Here is an 18695-nt window from a genome sequence, read left to right on the forward strand (position 1 = left end):
CTTTCTGCTCTTCCAGGCAGGCGAGGTCTAGTCACTGCATCCAGTCAATTTACTCTAGTGACAAGGCACATATTTAGTTTGGGAAAGAAACCGTACCTATTTTCTCTCCAATTATGATAAAATAAATTCCAAGGGACCTGATGGTCTTATCTGCCAAGACAGACACCAGTCCAAGAGACTGGTTGGAATCACGCAGTAGATCAGCCTGATGGGCCGCCAGACTACTCTTCTGCCTATAAAAGTGGCAAGCATCAGCAGCTTGAGAAGAGAGAAACAAACTCACAGTAGGCTTATAAAATATTGAATACAATCCAAAATACAGATTTACTGAAATTCTGAAACAGAGCATTTTTTTCGCTTTCTAGTACACTCCTAATGGAGTTTTTCCACAAAAAAAAGTCTCACTATATGAATAATCATCCAATCTAAACTCAATCTTGCTAAATTATTGGTCATTTTTTGCAGCAAAGAGTTTCAAATTCTGTGTGTTTTACAGTATGTATGGGGGGAGAGACAGCGGGCAGAAGGGAGGTAGAGAGACAGCTGTACAGACAAGACTGTGATCGTTTCCCTCCCCAGGCACGCTTTCTTGTGTCCCCAGCTTTCCTTGCTGCTGCTGAAGCCCTTTTGGTTCCGCAACAGCCCTGTGTGCAGGATGCAGCCAGCCTGCCCCGGGTCCTGCCGCCAAGGGTCCCTGCCCAGCTCTTCCTATCGCTGCCCCGCTCTCCCGGCCCTTTAGTCCAGACTGATCCTACCAGAGAAGCGACATTTAACAGCGGGCCAGTTAAAGCTGCCTGCTGCAAGGGCCTCTCATGGTACACAAAAATACACGTTTGATGATTTTTTCTAAAAAACCCCTGAGCTATATACGAAGCACGTGGTTATGTGTGAAGGATACAAAGCCCCAAACCATTTCATTTACTTCAGTGGGAGCTGCAAATACTGGCTGTTAAAACAGAGCCAACAATTATTGCAAAATGAAGGCTGGGAAAGTAAGTACTCGAAAACCCAAGAAAATCCCAAAGCTAAGGTTTCTGCTGCAACATTCAGTCATTTTCGCTGCACATCTATACATTTTATTATTATTTAATCTATATCCTGTGAGGTGTGTAGGATGTGTAATGAAGCCAAAACGATATTGCTTTGGAAAAGTTAGTATTTGTAATTTCCTGACTTTTGAATATTTGATTTTTCACCCTCAGCAATGTACGAACGCTGTTTTATGTGTTTAATATATAATTGGCTTGAATTTTTTTCCTTCTTTTTAACTGTTGATACGATGACTAGTTTCTGGAAGAAGAGGGAGAAGAATGACGTTTTTCCTTTGGCCCAGTACTGCAGAGTCTATTTCATGCGTTTTTTCATTTCAATGATACTAAGCTGGTGAGGGAAACTTGGTGTAGGTGGGAATTTGGCTGCTCAGTGTCTCTCAGATGAATGAGACTTGGAAGCCTCTCAAGGACGGTGTTATTTTTTCTTCGTTTCCAAACTCACTGGAAACACTCGAGGGTATAAAGCTTTTTATGTGTGTTTACAGGACGGTGCGTTTACTCCAGCGCCTCCCCGCACTGCACCACCTCTTGAGCAGTTTGGGAGCCTGTTTGTTTAGCACTCGATAAAAATAAAAGCTAAGCAGATTAGGGCAGGTTAAATTAACATTTATGACCTTTCGTATGAAAAGCTCCACTTGCCCGCTGTGCAAAAAGAGTGTTAAGATGTGTCGGTTAACACACTCGCCGGACTTATCCGAGGAGCTTGTTTTGCAGCGGGTGAAGGTGTGCGCGAGGTGAAGCATGACCGAGGCGCTGCCCTGCCCCACCTACGAGGGGCCTCCGCCCGGGCCCGGGCCGCCGCGGGAAGGGGCTGCGGCGGGGCCTGGCCTGGCCTGGCGCGGCAGGGCTCCCTCGCCGGGCCCGGCGCACCTGCCGCGGCGGGCCGGGGCTGTTGGCCGCCACAGCCGGGGGCAGGCCCCGCGGCCCCTCGCCGCCTCCCGCTCGGCCCCTGGCCCTCCCCCGCCGGGCTCAGGTGACACCGGCCCCGGCGGCTCCCCGGGCCGCCTCGGAGCTTCCTGGTTCCCAGAAGGTGCCGGAGCGGCTGCAACAGGAACTGAGAGACGAGGGGAGGAGGCGGTGCCGCCGCTCCGCCGCAGTCGCGGCCCGAGCCGGGGGAGCGGAGCAGCCATGGGCCGCCGCCCGCCGCCGCAGCGCTGAGCCGCCCCCGCCGCCGAAGGGAGAGGGGCCGGCGCTGCCCCCTCGCCCCCGCCGGGCGCGGCGCTTCTCCCCGAGGGGCGCTGGAGCAGCCGCCGGGGCCCCGCGATGTGACCATGGACAGCAGGTTCAAGTGAGTGGCGGGCGGCGGCCGGCCAGGGCCCGCGGCGGGGCGGGCGCGGGCGGGGCGGGGGTCGCGGCGGGGCTGTCAGGCGCGGCGGGCCGGGCCGGGCCGAGCTGGGCGGCGGGCAGGCAGCGAGTAGGCCTCGGGGCCGCCCCGGCCTGCCGGCGAGAGGGGAGGAGGAGGAGGAGGAGGAGGAGGAGGAGGGGTGGGGGGGGAGCGGGAGCCCACCCGGCGGGAGCGTGCGAGGGGCCGGGCGCGCCGCGGCCGCTGAGTGACAGCGGGGCGGGCGGGCGGCAGCGGGCGCTGCGCGCCGGGCCGGGCCGGGCCCCGCGGCGCGGGGGGAGCGGGGAGCGCACCGCGGCGGGGCGGCGCCCCCCGCCCTGGCCCGCGGCAGGGGGAGGAGGCGGCTGCAGTGCCGCCGGCCGCTCCCCCGCCCCTCGCCGCCTCCCGGCCCGCCGGCAGCCCCAGCCCTGCCCTCGCCCTCCCGCAGCGGTGGGGCAGCGCGGTCCTGCAGCCGCCGGCCGCGCCGGGTCCGAGGCGTCGGTGGCGGGGCGCGGGCGGAGCGGTGCCTGCTCTCCGCCGGCCTGTGGCCGCTGAAGGGGGATCGTGAAATGGTGGCAGGTTGCTCCTGAGGCGCCCGGCCGGCGTGGCGGGAGTGCGGCCGCGGCCCGCGGGCCCATCGCCCTGCCTTGGGAGCAGTGCCGCTGCCTGGCGTGCCCCTGCCTGCGGCAGCTGGCGGGCAAGGCTGTGCCGTTCATCTCGGCAGTCATGACAAGCCTTCTTCTTGCCATTATGGTATAGCAGGTGCAAAAGAAGTTTTTAGGAGTTGGGAAGCACTGCTATCCAGCCTTAGCCGTCAGGAGTGGCTGCCCGGTCTTGCTGACCCTGGGAACAGCGAGATGTTAAACACGGGTTTCAAGAATTGACAAAAATCTCGGTGTAAATATACGATGAGTAAGCAGGCTGCTACCGGGTAGTTGTAAAGGAAATGAGAGGCAGTCTGACAATTCTCAGATTAGTTTGACACATTTGTGACACTTCTAAGTGTAGTGGGATGTGAGGAGTAAACTTAGAAGTATTTTTCTGCAAAAACAGATTTAGAGTGGTACAGTGAAAGACGGAAGGCAGTATTACTTCAGAGAGCTTTCTTCATGAGGGCAAATCAGCCAGGAGTTGAGGTGGAAACCCTCATTTGGTGTTTGTAACACTTCAACCGATTCACATTAAAAACCCAACGTTGTGTGGTCTGGGTTTTGGGAAGAAATGAAAGGGGTAAATGGGCTGGGTGTCTGAGCTAGAGTTACACCACGGGGAGATGTCACTTATTCTAAAGGAAAGGGTTTTGTGGTTCGCTTTTCTAGGTGGCTCAGTGAAGCCAAGCCTTATCAGTTTCATTCTGAACATGCTCAACAGCCAGAGGAACAATGGATGGACTTTAATACCAGTGTAAATCTCCAATGTCCTGGATTTAGGCTGTTGAAACTCAGAGCAGAATTTGATCTCCTACACACAGGATCGGTAGATACAAAATTTTCCCAACTAAATGCTTTAAAATACAATGCAAGGAAAGATTGTGATAGGGGTGGGTAATGTGTCCATAACCTGAATTAGACTATAATTGCATGTCTCAGTTGATGACAGTGCTGAGGTCAGTGCAAGCACGTACTGAATCAATTAATTTGTGACAGCTGAAATTTTCCCCAGCTCAGCCTTTGGATTTCATTCAAAACTTTCTTTAAAGAAACAACAGTGTGATAATTGGCTGCATGCTTTATTTGAAGCATTCTAGAAACCTGGAACCAAGTCTTGGATTTTTTTATTTACCTAAAACCCCAGCTAACTTCAGTGGGAGTATTACCCACGAAGTGAGTTCAAGTGTGAGCCTTTTATGTGGTTAAATAGATAATTGATACGGGTGCGGTTATACCACTTGTTTTTAATATAAATAGCAGTGTGCAGGGTAGGCAGAGAGAGGTGGGTGGTATAGTCACGGCATTTAGAACTGTTTTAATAAATATTTAGTTAGGGATTAGGTTGAGTGCTAATTGCTATTAGCATATGCAGTTCATTATTATCAGGTGTGTATTTACCAGGGAGGTGAAAGAGACATTGGCCATGACGCAGAGCTGACCACGATGGCTGCTGCAGATAGGGAGGCCCTATCTTCCTGGCTAGCTTGGGATTGCATCCATCCCTAGTTAATGTTTTCTCACTCACTGAATCATGCCAGAGATTCAGCCTTTAAAGTCAAAGTCGGCGATCAATTTCTTGTGAAAGAGAAAGCTTAGTGATTTTCAGCCTTATGGAGGTAATCATATACACTTAAAGGGTAATGGCTAAATTGGTGGAATTAAAATGGAAGTCTAATGATGGGCTATTCCTATTAGGTCGAAATAAAATGTAGCTTTAGAAAAGGCTGCCTACGACTCCATTAATATGTTTCAGATTGATTGATAAGGATTTTAGTTGCACTTTTTTCCCAGCTGTTAGGTATGGTGTGATGGAGTGCCTTAAGCTATTTGATGTATCAGGTAGTGACAGTATCACTTAAATCACACGGTTTACCTTGTTTATTTTCCTTATTCTTTAAGGCTGTATAGAGAAATGTGACTTTTTGGTTCTTCCTTATAACTAATTTCATTTCTAATTTTATTTTAATGAAATTTTAATCTATTTTAATTTTATTCTGTACAAATAGAACGTAGAAGATATAACACAGTAGAAACACTGTGTGAAACATATACAATTAATTGTGTGTTTTTCTTCTAGGGAAAATCCAGAACGTACCTTTGATTTGGTGCTGAAAGTAAAGTGCCAAACATCTGAAAATGAAGGTAATATACCATGCCTATTGATATTTATTTATAGAAATAAGAGGTAGAAAAAAAAATAGTTTGCATCCTGATCTCTTATGTTTTGAATTGCTGTTGAATTGGAATTGTATTAGAAAGCAACTATGGTTATTTTATTGCCTTTTAAAATCTATTAGTGTGTTAATTCATAGTTGTCATGGGGTTTTATTGTTATATTTTCATTTTGGTTATTGTAAAAATATTTTTGTTCTGAGAGAAATACTTGCAAAGCTTGGACTTGAAATGAATCTCCTACAGTTCTTAGGCCTTAAAATGTTGATTTTATATAGGATTTCATTTTGGAAGAGCAATTTACTTCTGTCTATCAGTGGAATGTTAATTTTGATCAGTGTGATAGGGAGAAAGTAAGTTCTTTTCTAAACAACAGAAACAAACTTCCTTTCTAGCTCATGTTTGGCAGCTGCTTTGGTTTGATACATGATACAAACAGCAATGAGTGCTGACTTGGGCTTATAGTAGCCATCAGTTTCATGTCTATATAAACACGTGGTAAAAGAGATGTAGTAGTGCAAAAGTTATCTGAGAGAAGCTTTTTTCCTCTTGGGTAAAAAGAAGATGAGATTTCCAGTGCTGAAATTAGAGACCTCTAGAAAGTCCATTGAGGGCGCTCGGTTTGTGTTCTCATCCGAGGTTGTTGGCCTTACAAAAACACGGGGAGACAAGTTGTCTTGTTGGGGTTGTGTTGTAGTTGTGTTAGTCTGTGACAGCTGTGTCTTAATCACAATTGTAAAAACAATAAACTGCATCTTAAAATTGAGTATATTTCTTATCCTACTGTGCTAATGGATGCTGTTTCCAGAGTTTGCTACTCTTAACAAGTTAGAAGCCTGTAGAAGTTTATAGCCCTGAACTATTCCTTTTTTTTAAATTTCAGCCAACATTTCTGTTAGTGGTGTCATGAGTACATGCCTAATATATGTTTACAAAAAACATTTTTGTTGAAGCTAAACAATTGTAGTTCTTTAGGTCTTTTCATGACAATCACAACAGGTTTTTCTGTACCTGTTGTGTTATATATTATCCATCATTGATATCTGCTTTTTTTTCTTTTTTTTTCTCCTCTTCATAAGATTGTTCATTTAGTTGTGGAATGACATATCAGTGCTGGTGCAATCCTTAGATATTTTCACTTCTTTGGTGACCAGCCAGTGTCCTTCGGTTTATTGCCTGCTTTTTTGATTTGCTGTTGGTATAGTCATAGTTTGGGGAATCAGATGGGCTTTCCTAACTCTCTGATCATTGTTGTGGTTTGTATCATGGCACATTTTACCTTCTGTTCTCTCCCTTTTGCAGTTTTTATCTTCGTAATTTCATAGATGATGTCTGTGAACCCTGCTTAGCTACTTGACTCATGATCCATTCCTCCTTGTGTTGTGCATTTAGTCTCTGGCTCCTTGTCCTCTGGCACCTGACATCCCTTCCTGGGGGCCTGTTCACATCTCAACTTAGGCCCAGCTTCAACTTGCAGATTTTATTCCCTTTCTTCCTTTTGCTCCTGAGAGCTAGGCTGTTGATAATCCTTTGAAGTGTTCATCTTGAAATCTTGAAAAATGTGAGTTTTTTTCTTCTGTGATCGGAACATGGGTCTATATCCTTTTAATTCCTTTTATCTCCCTTCTGACTTCTGATTTTTGCTTTGCATCTTTCTGCCTCTGCTGCCATAAGAAACCACTTCTTGTTACCTGTAGATCTGTGAATGACTGCCTACACCTGAATTCTGGTTGTAGTCACTTCCCCTGCCTCCGTTGGTGGGTGTTTCATGCTGCTTATTGGTTGTCCTCTGTGGAGAGTAGTGTCTTTAAGAAATCTGTGTATCTCCTTAAACTGTGACCTGAGTTAATGTGGAGGCTGAATTTGTGACTGTATTGTGGGTGTACCCTATCCTGTTCCACTTTTTGTTGTCATCCTGTCTACCCTGTGTGGGCTCAGTTGCTGTTTGTCCACGGGATGGACAAAGGCAGAAAGGAGGTCAGATACTGGTAGCGTTGGAGCCTGCGGCATGTGACTGGCAAGGGGTTTAGGGGTGTTTCTGCTGGCCTGGAGTCTGTATTGATTCTTGCATGAGTCTGCGAATCAGTGCAAAAGTACAGTCCCCTTTTACCAATCAAATTGTGCTGGCTGAATATTCTGGTTACCATCCTGCTGTACTTGGTGACCCATCTGGGATTAGTTTTAATTTCTTTCATATTATATCTAATTCAGATAACAAACGCACTCCAGTGGGGGCTTGACATCATATTTACATATGGTATTATGAGCACAGTGATGTATCAAATTAATATATCTGAATGTTAAAGTTATTTAAAGGAAATTCACAAGGGACAAAAGTGTATTGTCTTCACTGCCACTTTAGAAATGGAACACAAGGCTTGTCATGCTAAACAGGGAGCTTTCAAGGTTGGTTTATTATAAGGCCTAACAAATTTGACAGTTACCCTGTATTGTAGGTCTTGCCTTTAAATAGATTTTCATGCTAGGATAATCTTTTGAATATATCATACTTGAAAACGTGATCCATTCACCTGTTTCTTTGCTCATGCCTCTTTCTTTCTTATGAAAGAGATTTGTGTTTAAATAGGGGCTTTCTTCCTCGCATCCCATCTGCTCCTTGTACTTGATCCTGAAGCTATGTCAGGGCTGAATTTGTGACATCACTGTCACCAGTGTTGCCGTGGAAATATCACAGCCACAAAATTATGATCTTCCTGCATCAGTGAGCAGCAGGAGAAGCTGACTTAAGAGTGAGGAAGACCTTAATGTGACCCATGTATCTTTAAGCTTTTTCTTTTCAAGCTTTGCTGTAGTGTGCATTCTCCTGCATTTTAATTTCCCTGTGCCAGCGTGTCACTGTTCTAACAAAAATTGAGGTAGCCCTGTGTAGCTATTAATAAGAGGATGTTTTTATGAAGATGCTATATGCCTGCAACAGTGTGACATGATGAAAATTATGTTAAAATTATTATGCTTTCGGAAAAGTATTTTTAAATAACTTCTTAATTATAGCATAGCTCTTAAGGAATGTTAATTTTTTGGATCGGACAATGTCCTAGGTCCAGCTGTAAAGGATCTTACATACACAAAATGCAGCAAGGTTAATATATATATCGTGAAATTTGGTCTTAAATCATTCCACTAATTATTCTCAACATTATTTTCTGCTCAATGTAAACACCTAAGAGGTTTCATGTAGTTTAATATATTTATCACTTCATGTATGATAGGCAGCTCTTGAGTTGGTTAAAGGCTCAGTTGTGCTAGCGTGTCTTTAATTATAGCTGGTTTCCCATTGGATACCTGTTTTTTGTGATTTAAGAGTAGCTTGCGTGCTTGGATATTTCTTAATACTGTGTTCTTGACTGAGTAGATCATCCTTTTGGGCTGCTCTCTTCTCCTCTCTGTTTTAAGCTACAGGAATGCACCATAGAATTGCTAGAATAGTGATCTTCTAACACTTTTCCCATTTTTGGGGCAGGAGAGGAAAAAAGGGTACTCTATGTAAATATTCTTGTAATTGACCACTCCATTGAACTAATAGCATGAATTGTAACATTTTTTGCTGTAGCTGACAAGGTTTGTTTATTCTTCACTCATGTTATCTTAAAAAAATAAATCTTCTGTTTTTTAGAGGAGCTTAATGCCTACTCTTGGTGCAAAACAGGATGTGGTTCTCTCAATTTAGAATATATTGTTTACTCTATTTTCAGAGTAAATGATGCTTTTGATATTATACTACACCTAAGACTTTACCTTGAAAGTTGCATTTCAGCTGTATTTAATTAGATGGTTGAGGCATATATTCCAAAGAGGAGAAAAAAATGCTTTAGGAGCAAAATCAGATTGTAGTCTATGTCATAACTTCCAGTCCTTTGCAGCGTGGTCCAGATGGTAAGCATCCATTAAGGTGATACGTTGCAACATAGTAACTAGTTAGTATAACAACTTTTTGGTGGGAGAATTCGTCACCCGTTTCTCGTAAGACTTTGAGATGAATTAGCTTCTATTCACCAGAGTTTGTGAAGTGACTGGGCGATGAGTGCTAAGCTATTCTAACAGCCCAATATTTGTTAATTTTGAATTTGGCTTGCAGTGTCAGTAGCACCTTATAGCAAAAGGTTTTATGTTGCCCCCTAGGCAGTTGTAGATTTTTATCATTCTTTCCTGTGTCACTCCTTAGTGAGCAAGCAAACAAAAGAAATAGCAAAAGTGTGTGCCCATTTTAACATAATCAGCTGGCCTTCTGTATTAAATTTTCATTTACAGACCCAGAGGACAACTTGGTAACAGATATTAATATTATTGAAACTGATGTGTTATTTTAAGGATGAACATTGCTCTTCAGAGTAAAACGATGCAAGTTTTTTGTGCTTTGTGCTGAATCACCCTTTCTAGGTATTGGGAGTAATGCAGTGTTACAGTTGTCCTGAGTGCATAGTCTCACGTGAGGCTATTGATTCAAGATCGTATGACAGCTGCACCTACAGTGACTTTACTCTTCCCTGGCACTCTCTTGTCTCTTGAAAGTTATACAGAACCTGGCACTGTAAGATATGCTTGAGCCTAGAAATTGGCTAACCAAGGCAGTCTGCGACTTTTTTTTTATTCCTTTTTTTTTTTTTTTTTTTTTTTATCCAGGTCCTTCCATCATGAAAAGTAAACTGAATTTCCGGAAAGTTGATGTTTCTGCACTCTCCTGCAGAACGTGTCCAAAATAATAATGCCAGTGTAATTAATCTTTGTGAAGAGTGTGTATTTATCAATGCACAAACATATACAGTATGTGCAGACATATGTACATGTCTGAATTTTAGATTTTGGTTAAATGTGCAAAGATAAAGTTGGTGCTTTAATTCATTCTGTAAACTATGTGTCATATATTGATTTTTATTAAAACTGGATTGGAGAGGCCAGACACAAAAGGCAATGCACATGTAGCAGCTAGCAGTAGAAGGGTGATATGCAACAACTTTTGTGAACATAAGGTCTTCACCATTTCTGTCCACAGTTTCCCAAGAAGATGATGACTCAGATTGGTTTCAGTTTGTGTGGTTAAGAGTGCTGTTTGCTACACCTTCATTTTCTTTGAATATAGCACATATGAAAAGCAACAGAAAGGCTCCACAGAGTGTGCAGGTAGATCCAGGAAATTCAACCACTGAATGTCATGGTTTGGGTCTAGGACTGCTTTAGTCCTGACTGTTCAAATTTAATTGAAAACCCCTTTGAAATAGCAGTTCGTTTTCTGTTCAAGCAAAGAATAATTGTTTGAATAAGGCTTGAAATTTGATTGCTTTGTCTCTATTTCCTCTTTAAATGCTGGGAAGACTGCTATAGCTCTAGGGCTAGATACGTGATTTTCAGAGAAGGTGTTTAATAGGTTGTGTTGAATTGGATGAATAATTCCTGTAGTTTATCTTGCCTGTGCCAGAATGATAATAAATCTTAGTGATGCATGATCTCTAAATTATTTTTATTTAAAGGGTCGTCTTTTCATTAAATTTTCAAGGAAAAGCTGTGAAAACCAGTTTAATCATGTATTGGTGGAGTTTAAGAACTAGATCAATTAAGCCCAGGAATTAGGCCGGAAATGCAAAATTCTTTGTATGAGGTTTGATTGTGCTGTGTAAGGTACTAATAAGATACCCATGGACAGAGCTACCAACTGCATTAAACTTTTTTTCAGAATTGGGATCTTCCTGAAACTACATAACCTGTCTAGCTTTGGTGGGGTTTTGACTAAGTCTTCCAAAGCTGCTTTCAGGATTGTGATCAGAGCAAGCACTATTTTTTCTTCTTCTTTTTCTTTTTTTTTTTTTTTTTTTTCACTGTAGAGAGCTGTTTATTAACCACAGACTCTGAGCCTGTGGGTGTAACGTGCTGATCAGATAACTCTTTTCCTCTGCCGTACTTTTTTTTTGCAGAGCATCATTTGAACCTGATTAAAAAGATAACTCTATCAGTGTAATATATGAAGTCTGCAGGAGTTTTTAAGAGCAATTAAAACTTTTAATATAGTCTTTATATGCTGTCAACCTTTTTCACTGTTGGTTTTAACTGGAAGGATACTAAATAAGTACCAGCCTGCAGAAAGATAGGTTTCTCTAACTTTTTAAAGCATGCTGTGTTCTTCAGGTGACTATGAAGAGCAACCATATATTGCTGTGAGCTAGATAAGCTTTCTTACAAGTTTCGTTTATTTGTTGATTTTTAGTCTCAAATACTGTGTTACTGTATTAGAATTTATTTTACACCAATAAAAAGTTAAAGATGCTTTTTCAGTTTGTACAATGCCATTTCACAATGTGGACCATCTGATTGTAGTCTTGGATGCAGTTTTTGTATATAAAAAAAAAGCTTTCTTTCCATAGTGCTCTGAAGTTTCATTAACACCCCCCTGCCCCATCTCATTAACTCATGTTTTTATTTAGGTTAGTGCTACTTTCCTGTAACGTTTTCTTGTTTTTCCTGTTGTAATTTTCAAATAGTGGTACCTAAAAAGCTTGGAAGAGGACATTTAATCTCGCCTGCTTTCTCTACAGGATTAACGATTGATTAGGAGTAGAATATTTCAGTCCTTTGTTGAGGATTATGTAAATGCGTTGAGGGCAAAATCAGGTAGTGTCTGAGTTTGTGTATCACTTTAATCCTTTTTGACAAAACCAAGGAATATAAGCCAGCGTTTAGCTGAAGCTCTCTTGTGTACAAGCACCAAGCATACCTGTAAGTCCTTCATAAATTATAATCTTTTGTATAGCTTTAAACCCTCCAGATATATCTAAATGAATGTTTTCATTATATTTAAATTTCTTTCATTTAATTGGAAAGCTTCTCAGGGTATGAACAGTGTCTTCTGTGTGTTTGGACTGTCACTAGCAAAGAGTGAGTGTTGGAGAATCATGAACAACAAAAACAATTAAGGCAACTATGATTTTGCCTCTAAGATAAAGATTGGCATTTTGATGCTTTTTCCCTTTTCCTTTCATTCTCCAGAGACTGAGAAATGGAGAGTAGTTACTCTAGCTTTCAGATTCTCTTTACAGATGCAAATATGTGGAGGAAAATGTTGTTGGTTTTCAGGGCCTCGTTTCCTATAGATTTTTTTTTTTTTTTCCACCAACCTACAGAGATTCTTGGATGTATGTGTAATTTGGAGGTGGGTGCAGATATGTGTGTGTAGGAGGGGGAAGGGTGAGAGCTGCTGGAGAAATAGGTCAAGGAAGCCCTTTCTCCTATCTCCCCTGCATTCTTCAGTGGGGAGAAGAGACCTTGGTGGGGAGAGACAACTCTACTCCCCAGCAGCCAGAGGACGATCCTGGGAGGAGCAGCAGGCTCTGCTCTACTCCAGAGATTCCAGCTGTAGTAATATGGGGGCAGGCGCTGTGGTATCAGTGCTGGTAGAGATGAATTACTCCTCTGCAGGCGTTTGCCCGACTATGTCATTTTTTCATGTAATGCCATATGCCACTTTGAGCAGTGCGACCGCGTTTTGGGCTGTGAAATTAAAAGGGAAAAACTTGATGAGTTAACTACTACATATTTTAACTTGTTATAAAAATAAGTTTGTACAAAATTCAGTAGAATGAACATAGTAGTGTTAATATAAGTAAATATAAGACGAAAACAGCAACCAGTATCGTGTAATGTAGTAGGTCAGTATGAAAGTTGATGTTCCTGTGCTTTTTTCAAATTTAATTTTAGTTTCATTTTAGTACTTAGTTATTTGAGATGGCTGCCTGGGGGATAGTTCGTGGGCTTTAAAATTGTTTGCATTCAGAACTGTTAAGAGTTTGTGTATTTTTCTAAGCTAATGTCAGCATGCTTCTGCCCTCCCACACACTGAACAGTCCATCTTACACAGAGGTTTATCGTTCTTTAAGGAGATATGTTATGCTGCTTGCTCTCTTCATTTGTAGTTTAATGGCTTGTCTTTCCTGTATGGAGGATTTAAAATCTGCTTAAAAAGCTTTGAAAACTGGTTAAACTTTCAAGGTTTAAAGTGCTTTTTGCAAAGCCATAAGACACTTCTCTCTCCAGTACTGACTTGAAGAGGCTGAAATGTAGGGTTTCCTGTTTGGTTCACAGAAACAGTCTTTTTAATTCTTCTTCCTTTGCCACTGGTGATATTATCTGGGGATGCAGATACATGTAGATGCATGTGCTCCTCATACAACTGTTGGGATAGATACTTCTGTTTGTAAATAAAATAAAACAAGATCACAGCTACTAAGGGAGGAGTTATTTACCTGTTCATGGAGGGCTTAAAACCCCCTGAAACCCATATAAGTTTTCCCACTAAAGTGCTACCGTTATTCCTTAAAATATGCAATTTGAGCATAGCACCACTTTGCAACTGTGTTAAGAATCTGTATTTTTCGTGGTAGGCTGATGTGTGATAACTCCAAGATTCAGGTAGAAACATGATATTTACAGGCACATACTTAGGATGGAAGATTCTATGTGACTGACAGATGAAGTACTAAAATGCTGAAGACACTAACTTCTTATATTTGCCTTTGATGTTTTTCCTTGTATCTTGGAACTGTAGCTCTACATTTAGAACTGAATTATTTGGGTGGACAAAGATGTCTTATATTTTGTGGTTCTGGTTTAGGAGAAAAGACTGAATTTTAATACTAAACTTTATATGGAAAAGAGAAGAGAAAAAGCGGAAGTGGTGAGAGAAAAAAGGCCTGAACAAGATTTTGGGTGTGGTTATCAGTGCTTCCGGAGCTGGGAAAGCCAAGGCAACAGTTTATAGTTATACTGTCTTCCTTTGCAAAATTCTTAATCCTTGTTTGGAAGATACTGTCCAAGTATTAAATCCTTAATTAGAAATAAGGCTTGAACAACGCCCTTAGATTACATTGCCTAGAGTTTGAATCTGGATCTGGTTTCTTTACATGTTTGAGTGGGTATTCAGATGTAGATTAGAACCTAGCTAAAATTACAAACTTGTGACTGAAAATAGTGTCTTAGTTGGGGTTAGCATATTAGTAGGGTGTATTTTACTCTTAGCTAATGCCAAGTTTTAATCATTATGGAGGCATAATTGTTATAACCAAGGTATTTTGCCATAGCTGGTTTACCGTTGCATTTTTCCTTAAACTCAGAATGGGAAAGAGTGACACAAAGAATGATTAATATTTCTGTTTATCTTCTAATAGAGAACAAGAAATTCCTATTCATCTGACTTCAGATGCTGTTTCACATCAAGGATTTTATTTATTGTAGCAGTTGAGCCTGTTTTAGAACACATCTAAATATCGTGAAGTTGCCGTGTCATTGCGTAGACTGAGTCAAATATTTGCTTTTGGGAGGAGGCAGTTCTTTTGCTCTGTTACAGGACAAACTAAATGCGAAAATCTGCTGTCTTTGTATTTGAATACTGGATGCTGAATGTTGAATTTAACTGTGTTGCGAGAGTTGCACTTGACACAGAGAAGCCGTGCTGATAATGGTTATAAGGCATAGCATCATTTCCCCCAAAAGTTGCAAAGGAAAGCTTAACATTTTAAGGCAGCTGTTTCCAGGAATGGAGTTGCATTATTGAAGAACGATGGTAATTTTTATATCCTAGAGTTAAGATGTAATATAAAAAAAAAAAAAATGTAAAAGTGCTTTGTGTTACAGGAAATGTGTTTCTGTTTAAATACAAAATAAGAAAAAGTAGCAGTGTAGAGGTAAAAGACAAGGATTGTGTGACAGGTGTAAATTTACCTGGAGGTCTGTAATGAGTTTGAAATAATGGAGTGAAACCACTGTGCCTTTAGAGTGACAAGAGGGAAACAGTTACTGTAACTTAGTCTTGCTAGAAAGAGCTGATCATTCATGCATCCTCTTCCTATCCTTTGGAGGTCATCTGGCTCCTAAACTGTGTGTTGGCTGTTTGTTTGTGGTTTACTTCAAACAGCTAGCACCACTAAAAGCAGCATGTGAGGTAAGCATCCTTCCTGCTTCTGGCGGCACCTGGCAGGCTTGCTCTGTGGGTACGCTCGCCCTTCAGCTGCTGGGGCTGCTTCTGGAGCTGGCAGGAAATGGTTCTCACGCAGGTCAGATAAGGAGGAACTGGTGGGATTTTCATGCCATGCGATGTAGCATAGGCTGTTTTTTCATCTCTGAGCATTAATTTAAAGATTTTTGGATTTGTTAAAATAAATGTGTTGCCAGTTCAGGAAATGGAAAAAATCTAGGGATGCCCTTACTCTCTCCTGCCATCTTTCCTGATGGCTTTTGGGCTTCTAGGATACTATCAGAATGTAGGAATTGTGTTGGGGTTATGTTAAACTCCTGTCCTTTTTTTGAGGCAGTGCATTCAAAAACTTCACTGGTGCCTTCCAGTTTTCTGTTCACATAATAAAACTTAGCTCTTAAGGAAAAAAGCAAATACTCTAAGTTGGATCCCTGTCACCCATGGTCACTTTAAGGCATTGCACATTTGGAGAGAGATTAAATTTTCATTTTGTGTATACAAAATTCTGTCTGCAGAGCACAGTTATGCTAGATTGGTATCATGCAGCAATTCGTAGAACTGAAAATAGGTGATGGTATCGTGACACAACATGGGAAATTCTGAAAAACTTCATGTCCAGAAAAGAGTTTTGCTGGTATTCATATACTATGTATCTTCTCCCTGCTAAGAATATTGCTAGATAAAAAGGACTTTAGTTCCCTAGTGGCAGATGAATCGCTTACTTCTTTAGCTGAAACTAATGAGCTTTTCCTGTCATGTCACAGGTAGCTGTGACAACAGTGATTGTGTGCCAGGACAAGTAAAGCTTTCTGACAGTGGAAACGGAGTTAGGCAAGGTTCTGAGCATTCAGCTGCAGTTTCAATCAGGTGTTTTTAATTGGTTCATCTGAGTAAACCCATTGTAGTTTCTGTGAATGGGCATGTCCCATGCAATGTAAGTATGTGTTTACATCTGCTTTTACTTGGGGTCAGAGCCCTGTAGCATCTTGCAATGTGTATTCTAAAAATGCTTACACAAGTGTCAGCCAGGGAAAAAAAAAGTCAGATCAAACTAGCATGTGTAATTAGTAAGTCAGAATTTAAAAAGAGAATTCTCTTTCTCAGTCTTGATATAATATGCTGTATTTTACAAAGAATAATTTGAAATGTATTCTTTTGCATTCTCGTTGTAATGTTAGAAATCAATACTATGGAACTGCATGACAGAAAAAAAGAAATGCTTGAGATAACCACCTCTAGAGTGTCTGGCTGAAAACATTTTTCACTGGCAATAAAAACCATAATAAATTAAAGCTTGCCTTAAATTCTCTGGCAACTAGTGATGGTGACTATCTTCTTTTTAAATAAACAATTTTGTGTGACATTTCTGGATGCTGACAGATCTAGCAAACTACTTTGTCATTGAGAATACTTGTCAGGGCCCACAGTCCTTGGAGGGAATTTGCATTGTGTTTTCAACAGTGAACAAAACAGAAATCCTTTCAGCTCCTGCTGTTGGGGAAAATGATGAAGGACAGGATAAACCAGATCAAACGATAATAAACTACCAGAACTTTCAGTGGAAGTGAAATAAGATGAAGGTTGGTAATAGCTAACACCAATTCACCTACCTTTCTGTGAACAGCAGAGCTCTCCAAGTTAGTAATCCATGAGGGTGGGCAAAGCCCAAGCACTTGCTCTGTAAGTGCCTGGGGAACACGAACTTGGTTTGCTCATATATGATCTGGTTTGTGTATTTTAAATAGATGAGAAACATCTGAAACTGCAGTGTGCTTTGAAGCTCTAGAAAGAGAAAAAGTACTTTGCTTCCAGCCCTAAATTACTTCAGTTCAATCTGTAGGCTTGTCTGACTCTCCTAACGTGGGATTGAAGGCATCTCAGCTCTGAAACACTGCTTTTCTCTGCAAGAAAACCAGAAAACTTCTTGGTAACAGAAGTTGCTCTCACAGAACCCATCTATATGGCTTCTCCTACCCGGGTGTTTTGGTTGGTGATGCTTTCTATGATTGCTTGACTCTCATAAACTGAAAATACTCTGTGTGGTAGTCCGTGTGAAAATGGAAGATACCGTGTTACAAGACGTTCTCTGCAAAAGGATTACCCTGTAGAAGTTTTGGCTTTTTGATGAACAGTTGACTGTATTTCATACACTGTCCAAGCTTTAAAATGCTCAATAGCCCATCTAGGGGGAGACAGAAGTATTCAGGATAAAAATTTGACTGTGTATGCAGTCACTTCAGTAAGTTGTGGCCTGGGACTGCAGAATGATCTGTGCACTTGCCAGTTAACATCATCGTTAATTACTTTAGTAAAAGAGAGTCTGCAATGAATTTGATTTGCATCAGAAATAGCGTGGCCAGCAGGCACAGGGAAGTGATCTTACCCCTGTACTTGGCACTGGTGAGGCCGCACCTCGATTACTGTGTTCAGTTTTGGGCCCTTCACTACAAAAAGGACATTGAATTACTCGAGCGTGTCCAGAGAAGGGCAACGAAGCTGGTGCAGGGTCTGGAGCACATGTCGTACGAGGAGCGGCTGAGGGGACTGGGGGTGTTTAGTCTGGAGAAGAGGAGGCTGAGGGGAGACCTCATCGCCCTCTACAGCTACCTGAAAGGAGGCTGCAGAGAGCTGGGGATGAGTCTCTTTAATAAAATAACAAGTGATAGGACAAGAGGGAATGGCCTCAAGTTGCGCCAGGGAAGGTTTAGACTGGATATTAGGAAGCATTTCTTTCCAGAACGGGTTGTTAGGCGTTGGAATGGGCTGCCCAGGGAGGTGGTGGAGTCCCCATCCCTGGAGGTGTTTAAGAGTCGGGTCGACATAGCGCTGAGGGATATGGTGTAGTTGGGAACTGTTAACGTTGGGTTGATGGTTGGACTGGATGATCTTCAAGGTCTTTTCCAACTAGACGATTCTGTGATTTAGGACAGTTGCAGAGGCACTTCTTATGGTTGTATTGTAACATGGATTTAGAGTCAATCTTTGTAGAGTAAATATATATATCCTTAGTGTATGCAGTTCTTCTGGATTCCTGCTGGGAACATAACTGGGCTGTGTATGGAGCCAAATCAGAATTGTGTCTTAAAAACATAATGGGATTTTATAAACTGGTACAAGTTCATTGCTTGCTTCATGTCTCGTGTACATTCTTCCTTGTACCTTAATATAACAGGAAACCTTGATACTGATGTATGCTACTAGGGCACTTCTGCTACTGAAGTTCTGCTCCTGTGTATTTTAACACTAGAAATTATTCATCTAAGCATGATCAGTATGTTATAATTGTCAGCACATCTTGAAATGTTCACCTTTCATTGAGCAAGACAAAAAGTCTTGCTAGGACAGAAAGTGCCAGAACAGCATAAACAATAGTTGCAAACAAAGTGACATTTCAAAGTGCTCTGTATGCAATGAGACAAAAGTGATTTTGGTGTTTTCTTTTTTGTTTTTATACTTGTATTTAGTTAATGTTGCTTTGGGTATGTGGATTAGTATATATTACTTAGCATAGCATTTACTATAGT

At 41.7% G+C, this 18695-nt stretch overlaps 1 protein-coding gene across 3 annotated transcripts in view; it reads left to right on the plus strand.

The window, feature by feature from the left end:
- The first annotated feature begins 2049 nt into the window (after positions 1 to 2049).
- The window catches only part of DENND1B (DENN domain containing 1B), a 170715-nt gene continuing 154069 nt past the window's right edge, over positions 2050 to 18695 (plus strand). For all 3 annotated transcript variants that reach the window (XM_074832741.1, XM_074832742.1, XM_074832743.1), the window contains exons 1-2: positions 2050 to 2340; positions 5101 to 5165. In XM_074832741.1, coding sequence (XP_074688842.1) covers positions 2324 to 2340; positions 5101 to 5165 — 82 coding nt within the window. In that variant the 5' untranslated portion in view covers positions 2050 to 2323. The remainder of the gene's footprint in view (positions 2341 to 5100; positions 5166 to 18695) is intronic.

This window comes from Strix aluco, chromosome 8, assembly GCF_031877795.1.
Source record: "Strix aluco isolate bStrAlu1 chromosome 8, bStrAlu1.hap1, whole genome shotgun sequence".
NCBI lineage: Eukaryota > Metazoa > Chordata > Aves > Strigiformes > Strigidae > Strix > Strix aluco.